This window comes from Saccoglossus kowalevskii, chromosome 18 (genome assembly GCF_978046115.1).
Source record: "Saccoglossus kowalevskii chromosome 18, keSacKowa6.1, whole genome shotgun sequence".
NCBI lineage: Eukaryota > Metazoa > Hemichordata > Enteropneusta > Harrimaniidae > Saccoglossus > Saccoglossus kowalevskii.
The window spans coordinates 18,865,325-18,888,221 of NC_140658.1; the positions used below are offsets into that span (position 1 = coordinate 18,865,325).

General features: G+C 36.1%; 2 protein-coding genes across 2 annotated transcripts; one reads left to right on the plus strand and one right to left on the minus strand.

The window, feature by feature from the left end:
- The first annotated feature begins 6,375 nt into the window (after positions 1-6,375).
- Positions 6,376-11,478, plus strand: LOC100368163 (ribonucleoside-diphosphate reductase subunit M2-like). Its single transcript, XM_002730322.4, has 9 exons — positions 6,376-6,595; positions 7,030-7,095; positions 7,287-7,319; positions 7,445-7,477; positions 7,595-7,834; positions 9,057-9,190; positions 9,384-9,612; positions 10,020-10,238; positions 10,821-11,478. The coding sequence occupies exons 1-9, from the start codon at positions 6,494-6,496 to the stop codon at positions 10,971-10,973; spliced, it is 1,209 nt and encodes a 402-aa protein (XP_002730368.1). The 5' UTR covers positions 6,376-6,493; the 3' UTR covers positions 10,974-11,478.
- A 2,174-nt stretch (positions 11,479-13,652) lies between these two features.
- On the minus strand, positions 13,653-21,822 carry LOC100368013 (GDP-fucose protein O-fucosyltransferase 1-like). The gene is made up of 7 exons (XM_002730321.3): positions 21,597-21,822; positions 20,090-20,184; positions 19,463-19,631; positions 18,221-18,353; positions 17,837-18,032; positions 14,897-15,121; positions 13,653-13,879 (listed from the first exon to the last, which is right to left on the minus strand). The coding sequence occupies exons 1-7, from the start codon at positions 21,820-21,822 to the stop codon at positions 13,691-13,693; spliced, it is 1,233 nt and encodes a 410-aa protein (XP_002730367.1). The 3' UTR covers positions 13,653-13,690.
- Between the last annotated feature and the right edge of the window lie 1,075 nt (positions 21,823-22,897).

The window sequence follows — 22,897 nt, forward strand, 5'->3', positions numbered from 1 at the left end:
CTGTGTGCAGATTTACTGTAGACAGCTTTACGTCAGGCCACTGCTATGTGTGCAGATTTACTTTATGCTTGTGGGACAAACTGTGCATGCAAACTTAATGGAGACAGCTTTACGACAGGCCACTGTGTGCAGATTTACTGTAGACAGCTTTACGTCAGGCCGCTCTGTGCAGATTCACTGCAGATGGCTTTATGTCCAGCCACTGCTATGCCTCCAGATTTACTGTAGATGGCTTTATGTGCTGAGCATGTGCAACATTTGTGTTGATAAACATTGATTTTCCCACAATCCAATGCGCTCTTCTCGTGGAAATCACAAGTATGAGGTTTGACCTGGGCGTGACTTGCACTAATTACCGCCCGCGACTCCTTCGATATCTTCTAATCACCTAAAATATACCTAATTAAAGCTTGGCAACGTTTCAGTTTGTATTCGTTCATCTGCGCAACAGTCAAAGTCGCCATCTTTGTTTATATGAGACACATATATCTCGCACATGCGTGGCGCGAAGACTTCTGCCCTTTAAAGTGTAACTGAATTGGAACAATTTACTTTTTTGTGTGCAAAATTTATTTATAAACAACATTATGAAAAAAAAAAAACAAGTGAAAAATGTACATAAATTAAATAAACTATCAATAATAATGTTCTGGATAAAAAAAAACGTCCACGTCCAATTTCTTGGCCGACTCAGAACGAGGCTTCAGCTAGAGAACCTCATATTAGCTTGGCTGGTTCCCGCCTCAAGTGTCATGGCGTACCAAGCCACAAGAGGCCGGTAACTTGTAACGGTTCCGGCATTCTGATTGGTACATCACTTTCTCGTTGCTTGTTCCATTTCCCTTAGTTACCTGACGTCAGCGCTTACGCTCGTGGCCGTTCAGGGGTTTCCTTTTGCTTTCGAAAGTTGGGCGAATAAAAAGAATTGTTTCTTTTGTTATAAATTAGCACAGAACATATCAAATCTGTAAATCTAAGCAGGCAGTATGTATGAGCATGGCTTTATTGTAGCATTACAGACGCGTTTACGCAAAACGGAACTTGGAATGTTTTCAAATTACGTCACCCAGTCGCGTTCCTTCCGGCCTGAAAACCGGCCCAAATGGAACAATATGGCGATTACTAGTTACCTGCGTCCTACCTGCCATTCGCAAAGGACGCCAGGAACCAGCGAACCTAATTAGCATGCAAGGGTGATTTGTGACGTCACGGGGGGAACTTGTCATCGTTTCACAATGGCTGCTATACGCATGCAGTGCTCGGAAATCGACCCGGAATCTATCTTATCATCGTCTGACGAGAGTTATGAGATAGAGGAATATGATGACAACGAGAGATGTCACGATTTTGTTTTAGAGTGTCAGGGACAAAGTGGCCCATACAGGTTTGAACCTGCGAGAAAAGTACGCGATGTGGGTGACCATGTACCTCCCCAAAATGACCATGACGATTCAGGCACCCGGTTAAGGCACAGGCACAGAGTTTGAACATCGTGACCGAAAATCTCGTTGTTATTTTTATTAAACTCTACCTGAACAATGTTTCAATAATGTTAGAAAATCTGCACTCTAAAATGTAAATTTGTGTGCGTCCGATAGATCGCGTGTTCTATTTCCAGTAGGACGCGAATACCACAGTCACTTGGGGGCTGAGAATCAATAAATACTAATTTTCAATAAAAATCATCCGCTATACGTATATAAATATAAATATAAATAATTATTTATATACGTATAGCGGATGATTTTTTTTTTAAAAATTAGTATTTATTGATTTTCAGCCCCCAAGTGACTGTGGGTCCACCCCGTGTCCCAATAATTTGTTTGGAATATCGATCCCCGTTGGTTTCTCCAAACGGTCCCGACGTCCGTCATTCAACACAATCAGCATTTATTTATAGCAATTCACCGGGATCATGTTCCGTAATTTGCGGGCTGTAAAACCAAATAATGAAACAAGTACTATTTATTATATATTGTTTTACCTCTCGAAACTACAACAGTGCGTAGAGTTATTGCGGTGGAATAGTCGCCTTGAAATCGATGGAACTTCAACTATCCATTTCTCACCTTGAAATAAAAAAAAATCGAAGAACATCGGGGGATATATTATTAACCAGTCTTGCCAATCGCTAGCTTTATTTTATTCGAATCCATAAAATTCACGAGTTTTTCGACATTTGTTGGCAACTTCCGCGCTAAAAATGGATGAAATGTGGGTGTGGTTCTCTCGCAAAGTTCTGTCGATATACGGACAAATATGGTTCTGTGACCCAGGTCGTGCCCCGATCAGGTGACTCTCATCCAATCAACGATGTTGTAACAAAAGCATATTTGATGCAAATTGAAGGGTCGTCGTACCATCCAATCTCCGGCGTCAATTCACTTAGTTTATGCGCTGTGACAGGCTTCACAATTATTCACTGAAAAACATCGGCATATTTTAACCATGGAGCTTCATGTTTTGACAATCGGATGGGATTTGACCTCAGTTCAAAAAAAGAAAAAAAAACAGGGCTGAGATACAAATCAGTTTTGTAAGTTGGGAAATAAGGTAAACCAGACTGGGGTCGACGATTTTCAGTTTCGAAGGACTTCCGTGTGAATCATGATTTTCAAATTGTTCATCGACTGGTCACCAAATACGTCTATGCTGATCGTGACTTAATTTTGAAAATTGGATGTCAAATTTTACCAAAGACCGACGCCATCACAACCATCCAATCATAGGTGGAAATGTACGCACTTGTTTTGGAACTTTGCGAACAGCGTACGTGTGTTTTGCATGTATTAGTAGTCCGGGCATGGGATCGGTTCTCTTACCAGCAAATAAAATGAGTGAAAAAAAGGTAATTTTTTAACAAGAACAGTTTCATTTCGTATATAGCAAATTTTGTTGTATCCGAACGACGATTGCATGCCGTGTGTGATTTAAATTTATCACAATTTTCCTTGCAGCAAATACGACACTCGTCACCTTGCCGATTGTAATGTACTTCACAAAGTTGTTGGTGTCCAATACTCGCAACACTAAAATAATTCAACAAGATATCTTTTTAGTAAAATGTCATTTTACTCTTGATCATAAGTATTATTTTATTCTCCTTACTGCCTTGAATTTCAAATCGATTATACATGTATATCGAACTTTTTTACATGTTTTTTCCTCTACTGTGTGCAAATAATGAGGTCATACTCATGTCACAATACTTTGAAGCTGATGCCATGTTGATGCTATGAGACTGCGAACCTGAGGCCACGATGATGCCACAAAATAAGCGAGGCGAGCACAGCTTCTACACGTCTTCCCCTCGGCTACCGGGCATCCCCCCAAAAAGGATGCTTAATAACCGAGCTTATTACGTGCAGAGAACATGAAACCCGTCCACGCGATCCGCGCCACACAGCGTGGCCAGAATGCGGCAAAGGCCTTCATATCTGGCTGTAGTAGAATGGTGAAAGTAATGGTACAGCATTGTAACAGTGAATTAGTACTGAGAAATAATTTTAAACTCATAGTTGCTGTCGACATAGGAAGTAAAGTAAGCAAATAACACCGAATAAACGGCAAGGTAAAGACTATGTCTAATTATAGTAAACACGTACTGCGTGCGTGACTCGAACCGGCGCTCGCGTACGGCACCTAATCGCCTAGCTTCACGCCACTACACGTCTTCCCCTCGGCCACCGGGAGAGGGGGGCGTGGCCCGGTTTTGGAATATCATTGACTGTTTACCCAATTTATATACCCTTTTCACTTGATTTTTTTTCATAATGTTGTTTATAAATAAATTTTGCACACAAAAAAGTCAATTGGCCCAATTCAGTTACACTTTAAGAGGCAGTACAATGTACGAAATTACCCTTTCCCATTATAGCCGTTGGGGGCAACATGTATTTATAGGTGGCTGTAAATGTCAACCAGGAATGGGGACCCATCCAAATGACATCATGCAGAAATCTCCTTTTTTTGTAGAAACAAAAATTCATTCGACGGTGCGTACAGTTGTGCGGGTCTCAACTATTATTATTTCATCGAAGTTTTATGTGGAGGTTACGATCTGAGTTACAGCGCCCTCGCCGATGCATTCATCTGCAAACTAGAAAGTGAGATCATTTCAGGAAGCGGGAATCTCCGAGCAATCGCGATTTGAATGTTTTTCTAAAACAGCTTGTCAACTACTTTCTTTCGCACATGGGGGGGGGTATTTGTTTAAATATTGGAGGTTTGCAAAGAGTAAAAACGTCCTACCTAAATATTTGTTTAAGTAATATACAGCACCGGTGTTGAGGAACGGTGTATACAGGTGCTCCCAGCATGTTAGATATGATAACATCTACAAAACGGGTAAAAAAGAGTTTCCAATTCAACGTTACAAAAATGACAGCATAATTTATCATTCGTCGTACATAACGCAGACGACTGATACCAGCCACCTGACTTCTCCCGAAGTGTAATAGCGCCACCATACACAGACAAAGATGGGAGCCATTCAGCAACATTTTTGCAATTACTTGAGGATTTTGGTTTACTATACCCCGGGAAAATGTTCTATGTTCTTCGTATAATTTGGTGTTCGTATGCAAGATATTTTTCCACACCAAAAACAACGAATTTGGTCAAATTTTGTTAGCGTTTGGCTTTATCTTTTCCAAACCACAGTTACTAAAACCATGGAACTATAAACCATAAACTATAGTTCCATGCTAAAACCGTGCCCAAGCGAAGGAAAGTCTTTTCAATTTACCCCTATCAACCCCCCAGTGCTCCCCATATTCCCCTCCTAATGACACCCACAGTTATCCAGAGGGGATATACAATTGAATTGGGGCTGTGAGGGTTAGAATTGGGGTGGGGTGGGTGTACAAAATGAACTCTTTAAAATGTCGTGGGAGTGATGCTTTAAAAATATGGGAATGCAGTTACTGACCCTAAAACTCAAGTACATACAGACGTTACATGTTTTTCTTTGCTCTTTCAATTATGTCTGGAATTTTTCTATAAATATTTATGTTGTACCTTTTCCTGTACAGTTTTTTTTCTTCTTCAAAATTTTCTCTGTACGTTTTTATTTTTTCTTCAGTTTGCGCAGGCTCCTCGGCTTAAGAACGACACGCTTACTCAATGCTCACGGTTACCGGTTAGTAACCCAAGCCAAAGAGAATATGCTAATTAGGATGCAATTACAATGTATTGACATTCACTGCTAATGATGTCCTTGCCAGTATCTCCCTACAATGGACCGGGTCTTTTACAAAATGACGCGTAAAACCACAGACCTTCGTACCCCAGTCCCTCTATGAAATGAAACAAACAAAGAATGTACATGGTGCCGTTGAATCAGTTGTTCATGTTGGCGGAACTACTCTATAACACTTTTTTCGAGGTATAACTTAATTAGGGGAACCAAATTATTTACGAATTATGTAGCGGTGAATTTTATTTAGCTGGAAAATAATACTTGGAATTGTGTGTATATCTCATTTTAACGAGTTCAGTTTTTCCAGAAAGTTGTTCCACGGGGTTGAACATAATTTACTGTTAATCGGACCCATTTGTAACCCCTCAGAATAATAGTTCGTTCCCACAGCTGCAAAAAGTTGAACACACGCGGCAAACAAATGTAAACAATGCGTGTGTATGTACATGCTGTCACAAAATAGAAAACTTAATACAAAATTATACACCAGAGCCTTAATCATTTTAGTAACAATGTGTTAGTAACCGCGGTCGAAGAAAACATATATGAAGGGAAACTGAGTAAAAAAATAAATAAGTAAAGCATTTAATTTGGGTGGGGAAACAACACGCGGCAAAAAGACTGAGCTGCCAGAGTTCATGGCCGATTTAATTTTTCCCGGGAATTTTACATCATACGGGATTGGTCAATTTCGTCCTAGACCATGAATAGTGTATCTAACCGAACATTTTAATTTGTAATCCTACATGAAAATAGTCAACTATTCAACATAATGTTTATAGTGTCCCTCCAAACAAAGAAACCACAAAATTCTACGATCTCAGTCTGAAAATATTTGCGAAGACCCGTTGTTAGTGTTACAACACACAAAGCACTGAGATCAATTTGGCGATGTTATTTACAGACTATCCCCCACTGGAAACGCTGTGTTATTACAGTGAATGGTTGATCTTGTTGGTATTTCCAGGGGAGAACTACTCAATAGATTGAATGCTGAGTGAACACACCCTAAGAATGCCCGATATACATTTGTAAAAGGTTTTCTGATTGGCTTAACCGGCAGTATTATATTTTACATACTCTTGCTATCCAATGAAGGAGCTCGTTTTATCAACAACTTCGGCCCGAGGAGGTTATAGAGCGAGATTTTAGCCAATCAATGCATTCCATGTCCAGAGCGCCAAGTCCGAAAACTTGTTGTCCATTCCTTTGCTAGGTCTTCCAACTAGTAGACGTGTTATAGTTCAGTTCCTGTTCATTTTCTTTGTACTTTAGAATTTCTCAAGTTTTACCATGTTGTCTGCACGTTCCCCAAAAAGCACCCAGGGATTCAAGGAGCAAGAATTGTCCAGACGTATGAACGATTCGTGCAAGATTGCTGATCAAGAAAACCAGGTACAGTATTTTTGCCGGGACTTCATTGACCTCTAGAAATGTATTTTTGCTTACCGGGTCTCGAGTTGGATGGATCTTTTTTCACGAGACACTGTAAAATCTCAACGCAACATCTCTCCACAAAAAATAAACCATTATAAGAAATACTTTTCCGCCTGGCCGTGAGCTTTCGTGAACGTTCGTGCTTTTGACAGGCGCGCCAAAACCCGGGCCAGACTAAAATGGCACAACCACAATACATGTAGCGGCGTAAAATTAATGCCCCTGAATAAGATCTTGTTAAAATTCATTCTTCGTAAATCATCTTCTAAACTTTGTGCCCATACTATCAAAGTGCACAGACTGTAGGATGCTAAATCAATACTTTTTTTGCACGAAGATTGAAATCAACACCACCAGTGATCCACCAACATTCATTGTTTTTTTTGTTTCAGATTCCAAGTTCCCGTATTCTTGCCAAGAAAACCGCTAACAAAATATTATCAGACAGTCAAACACAGGTACAAATGTTTATAAATATATAAACATTCTTCTATCGTTTTTTTAATGGTTAACTGCTTCAGCACAAACTTTGGCGCTAAAAATTTCCCGGGAAAACAGCTGTTCGCTGTAATGAATATTCATGCGCGTCATCGCATTCCATAGGCTTCCATGAGGCTCTAATATAAGTCTTTTTATTTCGTTTTCACAGAATATTAAACAGATTATTACAGATGTTGAACCAGTAAGTATTTTATTTGTGCATTCAATGTCAATTAGTTGGTTAAATACCAATTTCATTGTGCTTTGTTGAAATTGTTTATTGTGGAAATAGATTACCAGTAGTTACATTTTTTTTTTTCTCCCAAGGTGAAACTTGAAAAAAGAAAGTCAAAACCTCAGGTAAATTTTATTATAAAACTTATTGTTTCAATTTTTGAATCTATGGACAAAATTATTTTTTTATTCTAACTTGGATTTTCTATTGTACTTAATTTGAATTGTAATTTGTTTTTGCAGAATAATGAAGATGAACCGCTGCTTCGTGACAATCCTCGTCGTTTTGTAATTTTTCCAATAAAGTACCACGACATCTGGCAGATGTACAAGAAAGCAGAAGCTTCGTTCTGGACTGCTGAGGAAGTGGACCTTTCAAAAGACTTGGCTCATTGGGCCAGCCTCAAGGACGATGAGAGGCATTTTATTTCGCATGTTTTAGCATTCTTTGCTGCCAGTGATGGGATTGTCAATGAAAATTTGGTGAGTATCATAGCAACAATATAATTTCCAAGACATTCCGCTAAAAATAAAATTTTGGCCATGTTGGCTAAATACTAATTGTTTTTTTTATCCAATTAACATTTGTAAATGACTTGGCAAATAAGATGCAAAAAGTCGTACTAATACTTTTTGGATTCCTCTTGTAAGTTGAAAATGTTGTTCCATTAACTTTCCAGTGGGTGATCATTTTGATCGGATGTGGTCAATTGAATTGCCAATAACTTGCGTGTCTGACTATACCATTTAGGTGTGGGGAGGTGGCTGCGGGAATGGGTGGTTGAGTGTTCAAAGAAGGGGAGGAGCTAGCTTGCGTTAATCACTGCTGTTCACACTCAAGTACTAATCATTTACTTTTATCTCTCTTTCAGGGCAAACGCTTGCAAAAAAAATATGTTTATTTAGACAAATAATGTGTGTGATTATGTGTCATTTATTTACGGTATATCCCTTCTTGGAGGATGTTTTGGCCCTGAAAAGGGCAGTTTTGTTTGGGTTTTTTGTTTAAATGCCGTACCGAAATGGTTTTAATTTAGAATGCTGTACCGAAATGGTTTGTGTACCACTACTGCTTTCCATAGGTTTAACTAACCGCGTCTTGTGATCCTTTGTCGTTGGTAATTAACATAAAATGGCGGGCTTTTTGTAAGTCTGCGTCCACTACTGTCGCCCTGGGAATTCGACTTTTTTCAGATGCGTGTTTGTGTACCGCTACTGCTTTCCTTGGGCTTCGGTTTCCCTCTGAATTAAATTGTGTTAGTTAAATATGTGTTTGTGTACCACTACTGCTTTCCTTAGGCTTCAGTTATTTCCTATCTCTGATCTTTATTTTTAAACCTAGAAGCAGCCTATCTCTGATCTTTATTTTTAAACCTAGAAGCAGCCTATCTCTGATCTTTATTTTTAAACCTAAAAGCAGCCTGTAAAATAAAGCAAAGACAGCATGTTACTAATTGGCCTGTCAATCAACCACATCAAGCTAACTATCCCACAGCCACCTCCCCCACACCTAAATGTTATAGTCCGACACTCAAGTTATTGGCAATTCAATTGACCACATTGGATCATTTTATTTAATTTAGATGATTCATGGTTTATAATTAGTCTTGACTTAAATAGCACATGGTGTCTGTCTCCGAACCCAATTCATTAAACTAGTATTGTATGTAGGATAGTAACACTACATTTTATTAATTCATTGCAGGTTGAGCGATTTAGTCAAGAAATACAAGTTACAGAAGCGCGTTGTTTTTATGGGTTCCAAATAGCAATAGAAAACATTCATTCAGAGATGTACAGTCTTTTGATTGATACATATATCCGGGATCCACAGGAAAGGTGAGTAGTAACTGCAGTTAAGTCGCTATTTTTGAAATCGTGGTTGAATTCAATAATTTTAGTGCTTGAAGCCAGCCATACTCGTTATAAAATGTCTTTTGCAGAATTTTGCCTACCTCTTTTAAACCAAAGATTTTTGGCCAGTGTTTAATTACTATTTGAGTATCAAAACCTTTCTTTCCATTTGTTGCAGGGAATATTTGTTCAATGCTATTGAAACTTTACCACCAGTGAAAAGGAAGGCACAGTGGGCATTGAACTGGATCAATGCTGACAATGCCACCTATGGTGAACGGGTTGTGGCATTCGCTGCTGTTGAAGGGATCTTTTTCTCTGGCTCGTTTGCTTCAATTTTCTGGTTGAAAAAAAGGGGTCTGATGCCTGGTTTGACCTTCTCTAATGAACTTATCAGCAGGGATGAGGTATGTAATTGCATTATAGTTATTGTAATAGTCTCTAACGTAGCAGTAACTCTCAGAATTCTAACCTTGACAAACCCTTCATCTAATAATTTAATATGCATAACATTATCTATTACCAGGGTATATAATCTGAATTCAGCAATAAGATATTCCCTGTGATTTTGACTCTTTGCAAATGGCCACTGTACCCGTTGATCTGCACAACGGTCAAAGTTGCCATCTTTGTTTAAAAGCGACCCATATATTGCGCACATGTTAGCACGATATCGACTACCACCCTTCAAACATCAATTGTTTTCAATCAGCAGAATAAAATGAAGGTGAAACTTTTTTTGAAGAGGGAATTGTTTAACCCAGACATTTTTTGAGGTTTATGCAATTTTTTAAACTGATTGTTATTTTGACAGGGTTTACATTGCGACTTTGCCTGTTTGATGTTCAGTCACCTTACAAATAAACCATCACAGCAGAGAATAATTGAAATTATCAGAGATGCCGTTAAGATTGAACAAGAATTTCTAACTGATGCCCTACCGGTGTCACTGATTGGAATGAACAAAGATCTCATGAAACAGTACATAGAGTTTGTTGCGGACAGACTTCTACTTGACCTTGGTTGCAATAAGGTATGCAATTGACTTTGCATTGCTTTTACATGTAATGTACAATGTGAATCGTTTCAGTCTTTTCTGATAGCTTTGAAACTGACAAATATTGCCAGTACAGTTGTCTAAATTTTGTTCCCAAAATACTTGTACTCAAATTTTTGGCTGTCATCTTGGACAACAATGTGAAGTTGATGGCTCAGCCATTCGTCAACAATTCACTTTTTCATCTTGAAAATTGCCTGCTCAATTGCTTGCTTTGATACAGTATGTAGGTACCTTGGATGGACCTGTCAGATTTGTTAATTTACGAGCATCTTAAATACTCAAATAGGAGGGAGGGGGGTCAAATATTGTGGACTTGTTTTTAAAGACTGCTGCTACAATTATTATTTTAATGATTGACATGTTTACCTTGGATGGTCCATCAGATGTGACATTGGTGAAACACTCAAAGCTATGCTATAATATAGCAGATCTGTTGGAACATTGTGCCTTTTGCAAATAAATAAAACTCCACATTTTCCTGGTCTGTTAACCAAAACTTGGTAAGGTTGAATATATTGTGGTTCACTAATTTAAAATTGCAATGTTTGATTTCAGATTTACAATAAAGAAAATCCCTTTGACTTCATGGAAAACATTTCACTTGAAGGAAAGACAAACTTTTTTGAAAAACGTGTTGGAGAATATCAGAAGATGGGAGTAATGTCATCACCCTGCGATAACAAATTCACACTAGAGGCTGATTTCTGAAGTGTGTACTCGCGTTATCTTCCATCTAAACATTCAGCAGTGCATCATGCTACATTAGGTGCTTTCAAACTCACCTCAGCATTGATAACTTCCAAAGACATTTTGCTCACTATTTTATTTTAATGATTTGGACGTTAACACTTCCCTGAAATGACAAACTACTATGCATTTGGATTTCTGTGCTGATTTCCGGTTCGCTGTATCGTGCAACATGGAATTCAATCTGTATGTCTGGTTACATCATTCGATCTGGCTATATAAATCTGTACATGGAATAGCAATATCGTATTTTTAAAGCTTTAGCAAGTATATTTTAGTCTATTGACTTTATTATATGGAGACCTAGCTTCGGTGTATTTGCTTTTTAATGTGTATAGTTTTTGTATTGCTTTTAACTGTTAGTATGTTGAAGGAAGTATTGTAGAATTGATTGAATTTTAACGTTTCTTTGAACATGTATTATCTTAAAGTGTATTTAATTATAAAAAGAACAATTTTACATAAACTGCTTTAGTGCTTTTTAATTGACATACATTTTTTACTCCAGTTAAATGCAAAGTTGCAACGCATTGGCCTTTATCTGACTTTTTTTACATCCCAAAGAATCTGTAACAATGCAGTCTAGTAAAAGTTCTCTAAATGAAATGGGTCCACCGCCAACAGAAATTAGTTACATTGGGGGTTTAGCGAACTGCACTTTACCAGAATTACTTGTGCATCTCAAGACGATGCCGGCGAGATTCAAGAACAGTTTTGTCAAAACCTAAGCAGTTAACCACTTTGCTAGTAAGTTTGCAATACTTCAGAGACTGGCTGTAAATTTATTGCCTGTGTTTTGTTAGGATGCGTATGAAAATTTTGTTAAAATAGCATTCTACTAACTGCAAAAAAAAAGGAAGGTAGAACATGTGACCATTAATAGTAACGTGTAAGCACACTTTTTTTAAGCTTCTTTATCCAGCGGAGCTTACGAGTGATTGTCGGCAGTGTTGACTACTTTTTCGACTTCTTGAAAACTATAAGCCTGAATGCTTTGATACTTGGGGTAGACTTAGATTTGTTCATTTTGTGATATCTTCAATTCTCTAATTTTGAATATTTTTGATATTTTCAACTTGTTGAAAACAGCACGTCTCATTGCTTTGATATTATATATAGGTACTACATGTAGACAACCCCCTAATTTGTTCATTCTGTGATATCTTCAATTCTCTAATTTGGATGAATATGTCGTTTTTGGGAAAAAGTGAATTCTTGTTGAAAACAAGTTCGATTGCTTAAATTGCAATGTGCATTGCTAACTGCTCAGCTGACAGGCTGCTTGTTTTGAAAACTAATCGTCCTATGTTCTAAATATCCCCACGCAACTTTAAATTTACAGTGTGGCTACTCATGCAATTGAGGTAGTTTTAAGACCATTAAAAAGAAGCTTCAAAATCAATCAAGTTAAGGTAATTTGAGAATTCTGAAATAAAAATGTGATTGCCAAAGTTTTCCTTAAAATTACATTTTTTACTCAAACTTTAACAAATTCATTTCAGTAATAATTAGTTCCTATGGCAAAACATAACATCCTGTCTCAAATTTTCTATCTTGGTTGAAAAATTATATATGGATGATTGGCTTGTATCATGTGAATTGGCACAATTTTTAAATGATTTACCGTGATTGACTATTTTGACGCAGAGAACTGCCTTGACAGAACCAGTTTTTGTACTAAACTGGAAGTGATAAAATGAGAACTACTCATTTGATATTCACACACTTCTAATTGTGAATGTTACTGGTAGGTTATAGAAACTGTCCTGGGTATTGCCAGTAAAATGCTTTTAAAATTGTAGCTGGACTCTAAATCATGGGAGATGCGTTTCTGTAACTACCTCCACATGTCGTCTTCTTACTTGGTGGTTATTCCCAGAGATGACTGTACAACACAATAGTGTGGTTCAACTATTATTTTACCTCGACTCTGCCATTGAAGTAATAAAATATGTTCAGATCAAGTACTTGGCTGCACGTTTTAGTGACAACTCCCATGCATAATGCATATATTTCAGCTTCGGTGAAATTATTCTGTTTAATTTCAACAGTACCTTCTATGATTTCAAAAACCAAAAGGTTGACTATTTCAGTATGGTGCTATGTAAGATTTGATTTTTCTGTTACCAGGGCAGGAATTGAAATAGAATTTTTTCTCTGCATGCATAGTGTGCATGTTGAGTTTGAAATTTACCTGCACTAACTTGTGAAATGCACCATTTTTAAAGTTTAAATAAAATGTATGGGTTCTAGATTGATGCGACCACGAAAGAATTTGATTTTTTTTGGTTGTCTCACAATGTTGGTTGAACTTAATTTAGGCTTAGTGAATATGAGAAAATGTGTTAATTTCTACATGCACAGCGTGCACATTACGGTATATTTTGAGTTTACTTGCATGAGCTAATAATCTATGTGCATAGTGCAGTTTGCATCAAGGTATTTCGATCCCTGCAGGGTAACGTAATGATCATAGAATAAGCAATGCCCTGTGGACTAAATTATGGTAGTTCCATTACAAACATTACGGTACTTTTATTAAGGTGACAATTGGACGGATTTTTTTTTTTTTATTGTGTTCAGCTATGTCTGCCCTGTATAAAATAATTAATTCTTGTGTAAATAAAAACAAAACAATGGTTTTAAATGAAGAATCTAAATATGGTCAACCAATTTATTTACCGGTAATACATTGATTCTAACTCAAATCCCCAGTATGTGGTGGGTTTATTTTCACCACTGGTGTCGCGTTCTCGTTTCACAAATGAAGAAAATGATGATGCACAGTTACCAATGAAGTAATCTGATTGGCCCAAAATTGCCAGGTCAATCTGTGGTAAGATGGGATTCAAATAGTGAACATTTACCTGTAGGAGAATGAAAAAAAAAAACTGTCCAGATTTTCATTGAATTTATCACAAATTTTCTGCAGCAGAATTGATAACAGGTTAAGAGTGAATAAATCTACCTCGCTGTTTTTTGATACCAGGGTAATTAGAAAGTATTCTTGGTTATCAGTATTATCAATATGATGTATAGTCTGTATTTTATTATTACGTACATTTTTTTTAACTACTGCCACATTTGGGGCTATTGTGATTACCAAAACTTAAAAAAAATAAAGCATATGAAAAATAAATACATATTACAAAAACAATGAAAAAAGCCAAATTAGGATCTTATTTTAATCAGATTGGGTCAATAACAAAGACACTGATTGTCTCAAGTATTGGTCATGATTGACTTTTTTATCATAATATGTGCAACTGTACGAGCAAAGCAATGAAGTAGAAAGTCAAGATTTACTTTAGTGACAAAGAGCATATTTCACTTCCCATAACGCATACTCCATAACGAACACTCAATTTGAGAACCGCTTACTGTCTTTGATAAAATTTAATTCTCTGATTTACTAACCCAAATTAGAGCATAAGCGAGCCAATCTTAAATATTCTCAAATTGCTTGCTTGCAAAGTGCTGTGTAAATTTAAATGTGTACTGTAAAATGACTAATTTTCACTGGGTTTAAATTTCACTGATTTACCATTTTAGGCATATTCAGTGGGTTCACGGTTTTATCATTTAGATAATGTGTTCTATGCTCAATTTTACATATTCACTGGGTTTTAATTTAGTGCATTTTCCTGTAAGCACAATAAGCAAAATTAAAACCCAGTGAATAATTAACCGCTTTATAGTATACAAATGTACATATCTCAAGAAGCCATTTCTTTGATATACTGGTATCTCACCCCTTAGAATAAGTTTGATGAATGCGTGTCAATGGAAATTCAGTAGATACTGTACATAAGTTTGCATCATGTGATAGTTACCATGGTAGCGATATTTGCATACCATCATGCTATTGGTTGATCTATACGTACCCCAATTGGTTGCAAATAATTCTCCAAATCCTCTTTCAAAGGATCATGATCTGTTGCTATGTAAACATGCTTAGCATCAATTACCATGACAACCATTTTAGTTGTTTCTAGTATTGTCTGAGTTGAAGGGTAACACATCACACTGGTTAGTAACTGTCCTTTTGATAGACACTGAGAAGATGCCATGAAATTTGCACGTCCTTCACCCCACACACAGCCTTTCTCCTGAAAATGTTAATTTATACAAAAATTGTTAAAATGTAAATAAAGCTTTATTTTTGCTCATAAGCAGTGTAATTTACCTTTTTAACAGTTTTAGCTGAAATCAAATGCTGAGCACATATCTGCAATGTATTGTGGGAGAGATGTTTTCATTGTAGATAATTTAAAACTATTATCATACTGAATACTCACTTAATCAAATTAAATGTTTTAACTTTATCAGATTTCACATCAATATTAAGATTTGGATTTTTCACAAGCAAAATTTTGAGACATTCTCAAATAATTAACCAAAGAAACCGGTGCAAAAATAAAACTTTCCTATGCATTTTGGATTCTTGATTCTCAGTTAATTGTCTGGTGCCCCCCCCTGTTTTTATTCTCAGTTTTCTGACAGAAATATCTTTGAAAGAATGAAGAAGATGACATTAATTGTAATTTGAACAAAACTTTAAAAAGCTATTATTAACATTGCCCTTTCCTCCTCTAAACTGAACTCACATAATCTATTCCATTTCTGAGATGTATACCCCTCCCCCCTTCCCTAAACTAAAATGAACTTACCCATCTATTCCATTTCTGAGATGTATACTCCTCTCCCCTCCCCTAAACTAAAATGAACTTACCCATCTATTCCATTTCTGACATGTATACTCCTCTCCCCTCCCCTAAACTAAAATGAACTCACCCAATCTATTCCATTTCTGAGATGTATACCTCTCTCCCCTCCCCTAAACTAAAATGAACTCACCCAATCTTCCATTTTCGAGAAGTTACCCTTTTCTCCCCTAAACTTAAATGAACTCGCCCAATCTATTCCATTTCGGAGATGTATACCAACATATTTTTCACCATGGAATAATTTATTCATATGCAAATGAGCTTCTTCCATTTCTGAGATTTGTACCCCTCTCCCCTCCCCTAAACTAAAATGAACTCACCCAATCTAGTCAATTTCTGAGAAGTTATCATTTTCTCCCCTAAACTAAAATGAGCTCACCCAATCTATTTCATTTCTGAGAAGTTACCATTTTCTCCCCTAAACTAAAATGAGCTCACCCAATCTATTTCATTTCTGAGAAGTTACCATTTTCTCCCCTAAACTAAAATGAACTCACCCAATCTATTCCATTTCTGAGAAGTTACCATTTTCTCCCCTAAACTTAAATGAACTCGCCCAATCTATTCCATTTATGAGAAGTTACCCTTCTCTCCCCTAAACTAAAATGAACTCACCCAATCTATTCCATTTCTGAGAAGTTACCATTTTCTTCCCTAAACTTAAATGAACTCGCCCAATCTATTCCATTTATGAGAAGTTACCCTTCTCTCCCCTAAACTAAAATGAACTCACCCAATCTATTCCATTTTTGAGAAGTTACCCTTTTCTCCCCTAAACTTAAATGAACTCGCCCAATCTATTCCATTTCGAAAATGTATACTAACATATTTTTCACCATGGAATAATTTATTCATATGCAAATGAGCTTCTTCCATTTATGAGATGTATACCCCTCTCCCCTCCCCTAAACTAAAATGAACTCACCCAATCTAGTCAATATCTGGGAAGTTACCATTTTCTCCCCTAAACTAAAATGAACTCGCCCAATCTATTCCATTTATGAGAAGTTACCCTTCTCTCCCCTAAACTAAAATGAACTCACCCAATCTATTCCATTTTTGAGAAGTTACCCTTTTCTCCCCTAAACTTAAATGAACTCGTCCAATCTATTCCATTTCGAAGATGTATACCAACATATTTTTCACCATGGAATAATTTATTCATATGCAAATGAGCTTCTTCCATTTCTGCGATTTGTACCCCTCTCCCCTCCTCTAAACTAAAATGAACTCACCCAATCTATTCAATTTCTGAGAAGTTACCAGTTTCTCCCCTAAACTAAAATGAACTCATCCATTCTATTCCATTTCTGAGGTGTATCTCCCTCCCCTCCCCTAAACTAAAATGAACTTTCCCAATCTATTCCATTTATGAGAAGTTACCCTTCTCTCCCCTAAACTAAAATGAACTCACCCAATCTGTTCCATTTTTGATAAGTTACCCTTTTCTCCCCTAAACTAAAATGAACTCGCCCAATCTATTCCATTTCTGAGATGTATACCAACATATTTTTCACCATGGAATAATTTATTCATATGCAAATGAGCTTCTTCCATTTCTAAGATTTGTACCCCTCTCCCCTCCTCTAAACTAAAATGAACTCACCCAATCTATTCACTTTCTGAGAAGTTACCAGTTTCTCCCCTAAACTAAAATGAACTCATCCATTCTATTCCATTTCTGAGGTGTATCCCCCTCCCCTCCCCTAAACTAAAATGAACTTTCCCAATCTATTCCATTTATGAGAAGTTACCCTTCTCTCCCCTAAACTAAAATGAACTCACCCAATCTGTTCCATTTTTGATAAGTTACCCTTTTCTCCCCTAAACTAAAATGAACTCGCCCAATCTATTCCATTTCTGAGATGTATACCAACATATTTTTCACCATGGAATAATTTATTCATATGCAAATGAGCTTCTTCCATTTCTAAGATTTGTACCCCTCTCCCCTCCTCTAAACTAAAATGAACTCACCCAATCTATTCAATTTCTGAGAAGTTACCAGTTTCTCCCCTAAACTAAAATGAACTCATCCAATCTATTCCATTTCTGAGGTGTATCCCCCTCCCCTCCCCTAAACTAAAATGAACTCACCCAATCTATTCCATTTCTAAGATGTATACCAACATATTTTTCACCATGGAATAATTTATTCATATGCAAATGAGCTTCTTGCATAATATTATCACTCCATTTGATGTACTGATGTAGTTGACGGTTTCCTTGTTGGACTGGAAATGAAGCTGGAGCTCCTTTAAATGTTAATACTGGATGGTTGGAAGCTGGAAATCTACAACAAAAATAGCTTTATAAAAATAATATTTGATTGCAGTATTACTTTTGTTAAAATTAATCAGCAAAATTTATTTATATTTTGAACAAAATTAACTGGTAATGTTTATTCAGCAATATAAATATAATGACACTAATTTATGTAAATTTTAATCTAAAATATCAGCAATGTAGATATATACTTACAATGTGTGCCATTCTTTTATGACATCTTTGTACCTCTTATTTAATATATCAACATTTGTATTTAAATGATAGACAACATCATCATCATCAAAATCTACATCAAAACCATCCCAAAATCTTCTTCCAGCGTTATCTGACAGATAAAAAACAGGGATGCGACATAAATGTTGTTGTATTATATGATTAACTCCAACTATATTAGTCTATAAATAGCATTGGTAATGAATGACTTCACAAGGCATTTTGTCATGCTAGTAATTATTCAATAGTAAGAAATAATAAATACTTTATTTTCGCTTGGAATTAATTTTCCCTATTTTCACAAAAGGAATGATTCATTGAAAACAAGTCATTGAAAATGACACAGTCCCCGTTAAATTTTTGAAAGTTCCCTTTGTGCTCGTCATATTAAAGCGGAGGGGTTGTCGCGAGTGTGTCCTTGAAACTTGAGTCCAAGTGGCGTATACAACAGATTGTTTATTTACATCAAACACGTGTTCTGTGTAGTAGTAATATGACCAAAAAAAACCCCAGCTGTTATTCGGCCATCTATGATCTTATTATGAAACACACTGATATGTATGATGTATGTGCCAAATACGAATGAAAATGGTACATAAATTGTGGAAATATAGTAGTAAGGCCAAAAAGTCAGATGGCTGTCAATCGGCCATCCTTGACTAGATTTTGGAACAAATTGTCATGGACATGCATCCTAACATGTATAAAGTACATGTATGTGCCAAATTTGAATGAAAACTGACAGAGCACATCTAAGATATCGCACATAAAAAAAACAAGATGTCTGCCAGTCGACCATCTTTGATCAAATTGCAAAATAAATCGTCATGGACATGTATCCTAACATGTATAATCTATGTACCAAGTTTGAATGACAACTGACAAAGCAAGTCCAAAATACTGCTGCCAGTCAGCCATTTTGAATCGAATCGCTAAACCACTGCATGTGCATATGTTCCACATAAGGTACTAGGCACATGCAAAGAATGAACGGAATGGGTCCACAGGATTCTAAAATATGACTCTGGACAGACTGACGCACAGATGGGCGGACACACAGACAGACAGACTCAGGAAGGACGGATGGATGGACGGATGGACGGATGGATGGATGGATGGACGGACGGACGGATGAATGGATGGATGGATTAATGAATGAATGAATGAATGAATGAATGAATGAATGAATGAATGAATAAATAAATAAATAATACACATTACTTTCTTTCATTTGGCATCCTTGATCATTCAATACTTGACAGTAACCATGACGTTTCCCTGGCGACCAATGTTTTGGAGCAAGATATTGTATAAAATCTTCCATCAGTATAACTTTATGATATTTTTCCAATTCTTCCAATTTAAAAAAATCACTGTAAGGCACATTCCTCTGTGATATAAACAAAACAAAAAATTGATTCAGTGAATTGTGGATTCCCCAACATTCTGAAAACTGGGTCACAATAAATCTACCAAAAAAATTTTAGCTTTTCGCATAAATTAAATTTCTGAACTGGATATTATTAAATTGGGCAATTATTATACAGTTTATAATAAAATATTAAAAAAATGACATTTAATTCTGTCAGAACTGTGAAAGTTGCTTACCAGGTAAATGCCAATTTTTATGCAATAAATACTGACTTCACATTTGTTAAAGCGAGGGAGTTGTCACCTGGTGACCATAGCGTGTCATTGTTTACAAACAAGCGTCTACCCATGAGCCTTTGTGTTCTTAGCGTGTGTTGTTATCATCGCTTGGGACTCAATTCCCGCACGTGCGCTGGTGACGACCCTCTCGCCTTAACTATTATTTTATTATCACGATAAAAAAGTGGATGCACTTACATATTGTCGCCATGGTGGTACAACCAGTGTTCTGTTCAACAATTTTGCAAAAGCTAACGATCCAAGAAATTGTTCGGCTTGATTACCAAATCTACCTGAAATAAAAGTTGACGAAATGGTTGAAAGTTTTGAATTATTGAAAAAGTGTCGGGTTAGAACCCAAAACTTTAACCATTTACATTCTAACATCAAAGCTATCGAGTACTTAATTGGATGATAAATGCAAATTCAAAACAAGCCTTCAGTGTCTAGAGATACTACTATAAAACCAATTATATTTTGCAAGAGACATAAACTCATATTTATATTGCTGAGTGAGAAATTGACTTTGGGAATCAAAGCCTGAACCTTTCTACCACAAGAACACATGCTACACTATTGCAATATCACCCAGGTATTATTGTATTTCTTTTCTTTTATTAGTCTCGGAAACAAATATGTGTTTTATCTCCATTACTGTAATATCTGTATTAGAAGCTGCATCCCTAATAGAAATCACATCAATTTTGTTGTTGAACAATTGAGAGCCAAAAATTCACCAATTCTGATATGTGTAGATGCTCTAATGGAAGCTACATCCTCTCTGTTACATTTGTAACTTTTTAGTAGAAGCCACGGTTCCTTATACAAATTTTACAGTACTCAAGGAGAATTCTCATATGTGTGATGTATTGACAAAATACATGACTTTTGCAGTACAGGAAGAAATATAATCTCCATCAGGCAAAGTCTCCTCTTGGTAAATGATGTGTTTTCGACAATGAACTATTCATATTTGATTTTTAGTGTGTAAGAAATGTCACATCACCATATTTTGTGGACTTATAATTTAATTTGATGCTGTCTTTTTTTTCATAAAACTCAAACATGAATCGATAATCATCAAACTGCTTTTTACACAAAAATGGATCAAACATTCATGATTTTCCAACCAACTCCTTATTTAAAGGGTGGTAGTCGTCGCGCCACGCATGTGCGAGATATATGGGTCTCATATAAACAAAGATGGCGGCTTTGACTGTTGCGCAGATCAACGAGTACAAACTGAGACATTTCGAAGGTATGAGATGATTGTTAAGTATCGAAGGAGTCATCGGCGGTAATTAGTACAAATTGCACCCAGGTCAAACCTCATACTTGTGATTTCCATTAGAAGAGCACATTGGATTGTGGGAAAATCAATGTTTATCAACACAAATGTTGCACATGCTCAGCGCGATGACCACCGCCCTTCAATAGATAGAATGCCAAAAAACAGCCTCAATATTAAGTTAATTACATCTTACTTGTTTAAAAAAAAAAATTGATAATTACAAAATACGAGTATAAAATAATGCAATTTTGTTTCATTTGTTAAAGAACCAAAATAATTAAAATGTGAAACAGTATTTTCAAATTAATTATCAAGGACATACAAAAGTCAATTCTCACAACATATCATTACTGAGGATAGTTACAATATGGTTTAAGACATAGAGATAATTACACTATAATTACATAGACTTACCCATGCATGGACAATACATAATGTATCCATATGAATCCCATTCAGGCAATTTACCAATGCTACCAACGGATAATATATTACCATGGATACCAAATTCTTTGCTATCTTTCACCAAAATCACCTTGTCTTCATCATCATCATCACCGTTGGCAACAAGACAAATGCTAACTAAGGATACTACTTGCAGCAGGTGTTGACAAAAAAGTTGTTTGCTGCGGACTCTCATCTTCACTATAAATGGAATATTCCATTTTCATACTGGGCACAAGGGAATGTGAGTGGAAGATTCCATTTCAACACAAGGAAGTCAGTATTACAAGGAGGGGGGTGTGTGTCTCTTTGGTTAACAAAAAACATAAAAGAAATATAATTCAAATATTTTAATTCTCATGTAGGAGCCTTGGAAAATGTTGGGATGGCAAGTCCGTTTTTAAAAGTCTGTTCAAAAACAATTTTTTGTTCCCATGAATTTTCAAAGCTAAAATAATTTTAAAACAATTGTCTATCCTTGTTTAGTCATAAAACTCTCTGCTCGCAGCTTTCCGCCAGAAAATAAATTATCACTAATTAACACTATCCAACACTGTTTATGATTGATCAGGTTAAATATACTTCTGAATCTAAGGCCAATATCTTATCTCTGATGTAGTAAAATTTACAGTTGAGCAATAATTGTTCACACATATAACTATGGTAGTGATTCAGCTGCATAGAAGAGTGTTTCATTGTCTTGACAACTGCCCCCTAGTGGTGAAATTGATTAATTTTTTCAGAAGTGAGATGATATTAAGGTAGAAGCCTTCGTCTACCTGCACAGTGTTGTTTCGCTCGTATATTCCTCTCTCTGAGTGCTTTGCCGGAACATTAACCTTGAAAATTCAAGATGGGTAGAAGCCTACTCATTTTTTTGAGAAAATTGGTCATAAATCACATGACAATGTTTATTGGTTTAATTATGTACAGCTATTGTCCCATTTTCTTAAAAAATAGACTGGTGGATTCCCAACTTTTTGTAATTCAATATATCTTTATATTGCCTAGGAGTAAAATCATTGCAAAATGAATAAATTCTGGGTCTTAATATTTATGAGTAGACTTCTATCTTAATTTCAATACTATGCCATACTTGAAATTTACTGATATTATATATTGGTTGATAAAATTTTAAAATTTGGGAAAGATTAACAAAAAATGTTAACGATGACAAAAATAACAACAACAATGATGACGACAACAACAAATATTGTACTGTAAAATACTTTATTTTAGCTGGAATTAACTGGAATTAATTTTCACTGAAA

Bases quoted from the DNA above. Each gene is read 5' to 3' on its own strand.
- LOC100368013 (XM_002730321.3), bottom strand. From the start codon at position 21,822: ATGAGAGTCCGCAGCAAACAACTTTTTTGTCAACACCTGCTGCAAGTA. The intron at 20,185-21,596 runs GTAAGTCTATGT...CTTTTATTTCAG, and splicing joins TATGTATTGTCCATGCATGG to GTAGATTTGGTAATCAAGCC. The intron at 18,033-18,220 runs GTAAGTATATAT...TTTTTGTTGTAG, and splicing joins ATAAAAGAATGGCACACATT to ATTTCCAGCTTCCAACCATC.
- LOC100368163 (XM_002730322.4), top strand. From the start codon at position 6,494: ATGTTGTCTGCACGTTCCCCAAAAAGCACCCAGGGATTCAAGGAGCAA. The intron at 9,191-9,383 runs GTGAGTAGTAAC...CATTTGTTGCAG, and splicing joins ATCCGGGATCCACAGGAAAG to GGAATATTTGTTCAATGCTA. The intron at 10,239-10,820 runs GTATGCAATTGA...GTTTGATTTCAG, and splicing joins TTGACCTTGGTTGCAATAAG to ATTTACAATAAAGAAAATCC.